Here is a 9,650-nt window from a genome sequence, read left to right as displayed (position 1 = left end):
ATGATCAAGCTATCTCTCTTGCCAGCCATCTCTACCCTCTGACAAACAGAGGCTAGGGACACCATTCCTTACCCATCCTGGCTAATAGTCATTAATGGACTTATGAATTTATGAGTGAATGACTTATGAATTTACCTAGTTCTCTTTTAAACCCTGTTATAGTCCTAGCCTTTCACAACTTCCTCAGGCAAGGAGTTCCACAGGTTGACTGTGCGCTGTGTGAAGAACTTGCTTTTATTTATTTTAAACCTGCTGCCCATTAATTTCATTTGGTGGCCCCTAGTTCTTATTTTATGGGAACAAGTAAATAACTTTTCCTTATTCACTTTCTCTTTACCACTCATGATTTTATATACTTCTATCATATCTTAGTCTCCTCTTTTCGAAGCTGAAGAGTCCTAGTCTCTTTGATCTCTCCTCATATGGGACCCGTTCCAAACTCCTTATCATTTAGTTGCCCTTCTCTGAACCTTTTCTAATGCCAGTATATCTTTTTTGAGATGAGGAAATCACATCTGTATGCAGGATTCAAGATGTGGGCATGCCATAGATTTATATAAAGGCAATAAAATATTCTCAGTCTTATTCTCTATCCCTTTTTCAATGATTCCTAACATCCTGTTTGCTTTTTTGACTGCCACTGCATGGATGTCTTCAGAGGTCTATCCATGACGACTCCAAGATCTCTTTCCTGATTAGCTGTAGCTAAATTAGTCCCCATCGTATTGTCTGTATAGTTTCCCCCCCCCCCCCCAACGTGCATTACTTTACATATATCCACATGAAATTTTATTTGCCATTTTGTTTCCCAAAACTTAGTTTGGTGAGATCTTGTTGAAGTTCTTCACAGTCTGCTTTGGTCTTAACTATCTTGAACAGTTTAGTATTGTCTGCAAACTTTGCCACCTCACTGTTTACCCCATTCTCCAGATCATTAATGAGTAAGTTGAATAGGATTGGTCCTAGGACTGACGTCTGGGGAACATCACTCATTATCCCTCTCCATTCTGAAAATTTACCATTTATTCCGACCCTTTGTTTCCTGTCTTTTAACCAGTTATCAATCCATGAAGGGATTTTCCCATGACAACTTAATTTACATAAGAACCTTTGGTGAGGGACCTTGTCAAAGGCTTTCTGGAAATCTAAGTACACTATATCTACTGGATCCCCTTGTCCATGTTTACTGACCCCTTCAGAGAACTCTAATAGATTAGTAAGACATGATTTCCCTTTACAGAAACATGTTGACTTTTGCCCAACACATTGGGCTCGTCTACACTGGCCCCTTTTCCGAAAGGGGCATGCTAACTTCACAGGTCGTAATAGGGAAATCCGCGGGGGATTTAAATATCCCCCGCGGCATTTAAATAAAAATGTCCGCCGCTTTTTTCCGGCTTTTAGAAAAGCCGGAAAAGAACGTCTACACTGGCCCCGATCCTCCGGAAAAAAGCCCTTTTCTGGAGGATCTCTTATTCCTACTTATTCCTACTTTGAAGTAGGAATAAGAGATCCTCTGGAAAAGCCGGAAAAAAGCGGCGGACATTTTTATTTAAATGCCGCGGGGGATATTTAAATCCCCCGCGGATTTCCCTATTACGACCTGTGAAGTTAGCATGCCCCTTTCGGAAAAGGGGCCAGTGTAGACGTAGCCATTATGTTCTTCTACGTATCTGTCAATTTTATTCTTTACTATTGTTTCAACTAATTTGCCCAGTACTGGTGTTAGACTTACTGGTTTGTAATTGCTGGGATCACCTCTAGAGCCCTCTTTAAATACTGGTGTTACATTATCTTCCAGTAATTGGGTACAGAAACTAATTTAAAGGATAGGTTACAAACCATAGTTAAATGTGAAATTGCAGAACTATTGAGTTCTTTCAAAACTCTTGGCTGAATGCCATCTGGTCGCAGTGACTTGTTACTATTAAGTTTATCAATTAATTCCAAACCTCCTCTAATTACACTTCAATCTGTGACAGTTCCTCAGATTTGTCACCTACAAAGGACGGGTCAAGTTTGGGAACCTCCCTAACATCCTATGCCATGAAGACTGGAGCAAAGAATTCATTTAGTTTCCCTGCCATGACTTCATCGTCTTTAAGTGCTCCTTTTGTATCTTGGTTGTCCAGGGGCCCCAATGGCTGTCTAGCAGGCTTTCTGCTTCTGATGTACTTAAACGTTTTGTTATTACCTTTGAGCTTTTTGGCTAGCTGTTCTTCAAACTCCTTTTTGGCTTCTCTTATAACATTTTTACACTTAATTTGGCAGTGTTTATGTTTCTTTCTGTTTTCCTAGCTAGGATTTGACTTCCACTTTTTAGAAGATGCCTTTTTATCTCTTACTACTTCTTTTACATGGTTGGTAAGCCACAGTGACTCTTTAGTTCTTGTACTGCATTTTTTAATTTGGGATATACATTTAAGTTGGGTCTCTATTATGGTGCCTTTGAAAAGTGTCCAGATCCTGCCCTCCACTCAGGACTAAATCGAGAATTGCCTCTCCCCTTGTGGGTTTCTGTACCAGCTGCTCCAAGAAGCAGTCATTTAAGGTATTGAGAAATTTTGTCTCTGCATTTCATCGTGAGGTGACACATACCCAGTCAATATGGGGATAACAGAAATCCCCCACTATTACTGAGTTCTTTATTCTGATAGCCTAATCTCCCTTAGCATTTCATAATCACTGTCACTGTCTATCCTGGTCAGGTGGTCAATAATATATCCCTACTGTTATATTCTTATTAGAGCATGGAATTACTATCCATAGAGCTTCTATGGAACATGTTGTTTCATTTAAGATTTTTACTTCATTTGATTCTATATTTTCTCCTTCTCTGAGCTCTCGCCTCTCATCCTCCTTAACAGTGAAGGGGCTGTCTGACCAGAGATGGGGCAATTCTACAGTGCCCTGGAAAGCCTCATCAACACACTGCCACCCTTAGTTCCTCTAGTTCAGCCACCCTGGCCTCCAAAGCTCGTACACCGTCTCTGAGGGCCAGGAGCTCCTTGCACCAAACGCACACATACGCCACCTGCCCACAGGGCAGGTAATCATACACGCTACACTGAGTGCAATGAACAGGATAGTTCCGAAAGACTTTTGCGCAAAAGGGCCAGTGTAGACAGCATAGTACTGTTTTCCACAAAAAAAACCCCTGATCGCGAAAAAGGCGATCGGGGCTTTTTTGCGGAAAAACGCGTCTAGATTGGCCACGGATGCTTTTCCGCAAAAAGTGCTTTTGCAGAAAAGCATCCTGCCACTCTAGACGTGCTTTTCCGAAAATGTTTTTAACGGAAAACTTTTCCGTTAAAAGCATTTTCGGAAATTCATGCCAGTGTAGACGTAGCCAATGGGTTTATGAAGAGGATGGTTTGATGGGATAACATGATCTTGGTAACTAATTGACCATTCATTATCAGTGGTAAATAGGTTAATGGAGGGATGATAGGAGTTACTATAGAGAACTTTCTGGGTGTCTGGCTAGTGAGTCTTGCCCACATGCTCAGGGTTTAGCTTATCGCCATATTAGGGGTCGGGAAGGAATTTTCCTCCAGGGTAGATTGGTAGAGGCCCTGGAGGTTTTTCGCCTGCCTCTGTAGCTTGGGGTACAAATCACAGCTGGAGGATTCTCTGCATCTTGGGGTCTTCAAACTATCTGAAGGCTTTAATCCTCTCACCTATATCTCAGATATTGTTGTAGGAGTGTGTGGGTGAGATTCTGTGGCCTGCATTGTGCAGGGGGTCAGACTAGATGATCATAATGGTCCCTTCTGACCTTAAAGTCTATGAGTCTATGAACAATAGAAAAAATGGGTTAACTTTGAATCCCTGATATATGTAAAATAATTTTGCTTAGTTTTATGGCCATAGCCTATGTATAAGGCACAAATAGCAATTAGTATTCTCTCACTTGCCTCTCTTTGGAATCTTTCCAGTGTAAGTTTCCTCTGCATCTGGTCCTGTATCCAAGGATCAGCAGCATACTCATTTTCTAACAGAGAGGTCCAACAATTTCCAGCATCTCGATTAGTCTTCATTAGAACAATACGTATCAATTTTCTGTCTTCTTCATAAGAAAAAGAGAAATAACTTTGGACTTCTTAAGTGCTATACTCTTTTTCAGCCAAATTCAACTTTAATAATTCAGTGAATTTTCTGGTGAAACTTCATTCTTAAAGCCTATGCAAAAAGATTCACTGAAAATCAAGACACTCACAAATCCACATCAACATGTAATAAGACAAACTGAAAACTTCAAGGGAAAAAACCCTTTATTTGTATGCTTTAAACATGGTATGTACACATTGCCTCTGCCCCAACTAAGTGGAACCTTTTTAGAGGTACATATTAATATCTTTTCTCAGTCCATCTCAACTAAGGGAAAACAAAGCTGAGGTCTTGGTAACAACTTTCAAAATCATCAGCACTACAGAGGACAAAGAATTACTCTGGATAATAACGGAGTTATAACAAAGTAATGGGATGAAATTAAGAAAAGAAAAATTTAGACAATGTCAAGGGGAAAAATTCTGGACAACAATTTCTCAATGAGGCCAGATTGTTCAAGACATTTGCAACAGATGAACAGAACCAGAACTCCAGCATATACAAAGGGGAACAAGCCTGCATTGGCAGGGAATATACTAGACTTAATATTTCCTTTCATCTACAATTTCTATGATTATTATTGAAGTAACGGACATCATGAGGCTATGATGTTGTGATCCAAGAACTGTATGTGTGAAGAAATCAGATCATAAGACAATTTCAGTAAACTCTGGTTCTTAAAAAGAAATAAACCAATGTGTGGAGAGAGTTCAAAACACAGAAATTTAACTATTTTTCAAAATTCTCAGAGGGGTAACTGTGATAAGTTGCATCTGTAACTTTAAAGGCCAACTAGTCCTGTTGTACCTTGGAGACAAGCAAATTATAAATATAAATAAAATAAAAAGGGAACAGAACAGAATTTACAACAGAAAAATGAGGGAGGAAAAAAAGTACCCCTCAATTGTAGTGCCAGTGCTAATGAAGCTAATTGAGTGGGATGAAGCTAATTGAGTGGGCTGAAAGTGCCCCATTCTTAGCATTTGATGTAAATGAGATGTTAAATGTATGGAAGATGGGACATCCAGTTAATATCTTTGTAGGAGAGGTTACTTTTAACTCCATAAATAGCTGTTTCCCTGGGCTTGAACAAAAGAATTTCACAAGCCTATTACAGAGCAAGTGTGGAATTTATCTTCATATCCAAATGTGAGTTTCCTTGGGTTTGAAGAAAGACATTAACTGTATGTACCATTATAAAACCAGCCTTCCATACATTTAACACCTCATTAACATAAACTAAGTATGGGACACTTCCAGTCCATTCAATTAACCTCTATCACTGGCTCTACAATTGACAGGTACTCTCTTTTTCTCTGTTATAAATTTTGGGTTCCCCATTTTTTCATTCCAGCTCATCTGCAGTAGATTTTGCCCACAAAAGCTCATGTCTGTGTGTGTATTTTAACAGGGCAGGTTAAAGGGCTTGATAGAAGGGAAAAAAAGGCAGCTCTGGAAAAAAAAAAATAGCAACTGCTCTTGTTAATTAGGAGCAACTGAGGCAGGGTGGCTATAAATCAATTAAGGGCCAGGTGAGCTGACTTTAAAAAGCTTCCCAGTGGGGTACGGTAAGGGAGAGTGGAGAAGGAGAGGAACTAATTGGTAAGGAGAATCAGAGGAGCTAAGCAGATATCATCAGCACTGCCAAAGGCTGCAGGGGAGGTGAGGGGTTCTGACAGGGAGTGTTGGAGCCTCCCTTCACCCTGGGTGGCCAGAAACTTCAGCCAGTGGCTGAGGAGGACTGTTTACTCAGCCCTGACTGGCCAGGGGCATCAGCCCCAACACTTCTTTGTTTTGCTCCAAACACAGAGAAATGGCAAGTGGGACTTGTACCGCAGCCCTTAAACCGCAGGATAGTGGGCGGAATGGATCTGGGTCCAATCTGCCACTAATATGTTAGTCTGTGGCACCTTAGAGGACCACTCGTTAACTTTCAAAATGTTATTTAACAGAAGCATATAGTTACCTAATGTCCACATCCCTTCATCAGCTATTGTGCAGTCAAAGAGTTTACCCTGAAAAAGATAGACAATGTTATGTAAAATCAGTATCAACCCAATTGATACTGAATCTCAAACATCCCCTCTCCCCTTTATGCAAATGTTTGAAAACTTCCTACAGTTTAAAAAGGAACTATGGGACAACCTGATATTGAAAAATTTTTTAATGATTATTATAACTTTTTCCTTTTACTATTTGAGGTATAAGATCTGAAGAGATTAGTTAATTGTACTCACTTAATACAATTAAAATACTTATCAGCAGGGCTTGCCAGCTGCGCAGTACTGCACAGATTGTTCTGCGCCAGCTCTTTCGGGGTATAATCTACTCGCCACAGGCGAGTAGATTACATTGTTTGTCGAGCCCTGCCCATCACTGTTTCCAGAGCTCGCCAAGCAGCAACGAGCCCCGCTAGCCAGCCGTGCTGTCCGGCGTTCTGTGCATGCAGGGCTCTTCCGGGTTGAGCCCTCACTGTTTCAATATCTCCATTCAGTAAAAGGGACTGGTGTCTCAGAGAGAGGAAGGATCTTATTTTAATGTGACTGCTCATTAGGGATGTAACTGGTAAGCATCACCCAGTGGAGAGCCCAGGAACAGGAACTAGTTGTGCCCTGTGCAGGAGAGGGCAGGGAAGGGGAGGAGGAGCCAACTGCTGCTGCCTGACCCCTACCTGGGGAAGCGGGCAGCAGGAGCCCACTTAATTGGTTTAACCCAGTGTTTCTTAAACTGTGCTCCTCAGAGCCATCTCCAGGGGCTCTGTGAGGCTGACAAACTGAAAACATTGATAGGTACAATACATACAATCAGTGGATCGCTGGGGCGCCGCATACATTTTTACACATGTAAAGGGCTCTGGAGCCCAAAAAGTTTGAGAACCACTGGTTTTACCAGTTAGCTAATTAACCTGGGTTTTACATCCCTAATTCCTATCAAGGTTCCTGTATGTCTCTGAAGTGCCATGCATACCTACAGCACAATATAAATAAATTATTATGATGCAAATAATTGTTACCAGTGCCAATAGAAAAGAAAATGGGGTTTTCAATTAGAAAGTAAAGTTAGAAAGGCTTGAAGTACTAAGATATAAAAGCAAAATGTTTACCCTATAATTTATCATAGAATTTACAGGGGCATCAACCTTGAAACTCTCTCATTTCTATTTTTTATTAGAAAGCCGATTCCTTTATTCCTATGGGTACTCTACAATATATCATTAAATATGTTTTACTATTTGCTAATGAAAGTGTGGAAGACAAACTTTGTAATAGGTTTGTACTTACAAAAATACATTTTGTAAAAATTACCTATGTTCTCAACACATTCTTCATTTGTACATCACCAGCTGTCTGCTAATCATTTTTAAGGGCGACATGAAGACAGGATTCTGGGACTGAATTGGAAATTAAGTCTCCATCTTCAAATGCTTAAATCACATGGGGCTCGTCTACACTGGCCCCTTTTCTGGAAGGGGCATGTTAATTTCCCAGGTCGTAATAGGGAAATCCGCGGGGGATTTAAATATCCCCCACGGCATTTAAATAAAAATGTCCGCCGCTTTTTTCCGGCTTTTAGAAAAGCCGGAAAAGAGCGTCTACACTGGCCCCGATCCTCCGGAAAAAAAAGCCCTTTTCCGGAGGGTCTTATTCCTACTTCAAAGTAGGCGCCCAAGGAGAGCCCACTCAGAGACCCACGGCAACGACACTTGGCCCCTCGGGGGCCAAATCTGCTCTTCACCGCGGTGCTAGAAGCGGCGTCTCGCCCACGGCTCCCACCAACGCAAGCCAGGGCTGGAGGGGTCACATGCTGCCTCGGGGAGTAAGGGCCAAAGTCTGTGAACCGGCCCAGAGCAAGCGCATCCCGGCGGCCCGAAAGCCCCCAGCAGCTACTAGGGCCTCCTCCCGCGCCCTGCCTGGGCCGGACCCCGCCCCCAGCCTTGCCGGCGGTACCTGGAGCAGCTCCTGGCCGCGCACGGCCAGCGCCAGGTGCCGGCTCTGCAGGCTGCACTGGATGTCCTTGGCCCGAGTGCCCGGCGGGACCTGCACCTCAACGAACACCTCTTCCAAGGTCTGGTACCAGCAACCCCACGGAGTCGCGCAAGGCACCACCCCGCTCCGCTCCTCAAAGTCCCCTGACATTGGACTCGGGCCGCGGCACCGCCAGCACCGTGCCGAGCGACGCAGGCTTTGCGCATGCGTCCAACAGCTCCACTTTTCCACGCCTGCGTTGGTGGCGCTGGTAGTCCGTACGCTTTGATGCGCGTGCTCCAGGCATGGGCGGGGATTGGCTGCGTGGCGCTTACGGCTTGCGGATGAGGTTTTGTGATTGGCTGTCCGGGGTGCGTGAAGAAGGCCGTTGGCCGTTTGAACGGGAAGGGAGTTGGGCGGTGTTTGGAGTGCGCGCGGTGGAAGGGACGAGGCGCGAGTACAGCCATGTCCTGCCCTAGGGCCTCCCTCCAGCGCTTCAACGCGGCCACTGGTGAGTGTGCGCGGGGCTCGTCTTTCGGGTCTGTGAGGCTCCGTCGCTTGCCCCGGGGCCCTGAGCGATGCGGGGCCGCCCGCCTGAGGGGAGGTTGATGCTCTGTCGCCTCACACAGGCTGGGCTTGATCGTGTGCCTGAGGCCTGTCCCAACGCCGGGGGCAACTGCTCAACCGGGCTGGCGCTTCCTGGCCATAGCAGCTGGATGAGTGATGCTGAGTTGAGGCGTGTAGGCTCCTAGGTTGGCCTGCCTTGGAGTCTTGACTAACCAGCCTATGGCTAACTCGGGAAGTGTAGACTGGGAAGCAAATGGGGTGTGGAGCCCGCTGAGTGGCATCCAAGCGGGCAGCTGTCCATGGCCTAGAGCGCACGAAGTTTGTTCCGGCTGTGTTCACGGGTAAAACAGCTTCTCCGGGGGCTGCCAGCTGAGCAATGTGCTTCTTGGATTCTGTCACCTCTAGTGCTGTCAGTTGGCCTGTTAACTAGCAAGGTCGTGCTTATGGGCTGAGGTACTCTACTTATATCCTCTGTGAGCAATGAAATTGCATGCACTGGGTCTTGGACTAACTGCTCAACTTATTGTTTTTAGACCTGTGTTTTAACTGGAATGTAAATGGCCTGACTTATGCCTTGTACATGACAGTCAGTGTAGGACAAGAGTATGTCACAAGCATGCATACTTCATAAGGACGTCTGTAATAGCCTAACTCAGCTACCCCCTGAAGCTCCTGTAATTACTGTTACTGTTCTGTTCTCTTTTGCTTTAGGCACTGAAAGCTTCCTTGTCTGTGATTTCCAGTCAGTTATGAAATTCTGAAAATTCTTTTTGTCATCTGTTGGTTCTTATCTCAGACTATGGGGCTACGTCTACACTGGCCCCTTTTCTGGAAGGGGCATGTTAATTTCACCTATCATAGGTTAATTTCACCTATTTCAAAGTAGGAATAAGAGCCTCCGGAAAAGGGCGCTTTTTCCGGAGGATCGGGGCCAGTGTAGACGCTCTTTTCCGGCTTTTTTAAAAGCCGGAAAAAAGCGGCGGACATTTTTATTTAAATGTCGCAGGG

The 9,650-nt window shown here is 44.1% G+C and overlaps 2 protein-coding genes across 4 annotated transcripts in view; one reads left to right on the top strand and one right to left on the bottom strand.

Moving 5' to 3' along the window:
• The window catches only part of NUDCD2 (NudC domain containing 2), a 9,687-nt gene extending 1,360 nt beyond the window's left edge, over positions 1-8,327 (bottom strand). Inside the window, exons 1-3 of the mRNA XM_075900188.1 lie at positions 8,058-8,327; positions 6,077-6,125; positions 3,918-4,069 (exon numbers count right to left, since the gene is read on the bottom strand). Coding sequence (XP_075756303.1) covers positions 3,918-4,069; positions 6,077-6,125; positions 8,058-8,246 — 390 coding nt within the window. The 5' untranslated portion in view covers positions 8,247-8,327. The remainder of the gene's footprint in view (positions 1-3,917; positions 4,070-6,076; positions 6,126-8,057) is intronic.
• HMMR (hyaluronan mediated motility receptor) overlaps positions 8,328-9,650 on the top strand; it is a 41,877-nt gene continuing 40,554 nt past the window's right edge. For 2 of the 3 annotated variants that reach the window (XM_006133601.4, XM_014578824.3), the window contains exon 1: positions 8,328-8,586. In XM_006133601.4, the coding sequence (XP_006133663.1) occupies positions 8,541-8,586 (46 nt within the window). In that variant the 5' untranslated portion in view covers positions 8,328-8,540. The remainder of the gene's footprint in view (positions 8,587-9,650) is intronic. The other variant, XM_025189886.2, reaches the window with a different exon arrangement.

This window comes from Pelodiscus sinensis, chromosome 17, assembly GCF_049634645.1.
Source record: "Pelodiscus sinensis isolate JC-2024 chromosome 17, ASM4963464v1, whole genome shotgun sequence".
NCBI lineage: Eukaryota > Metazoa > Chordata > Testudines > Trionychidae > Pelodiscus > Pelodiscus sinensis.
This window is presented reverse-complemented; position numbering and strand designations above follow the sequence as displayed.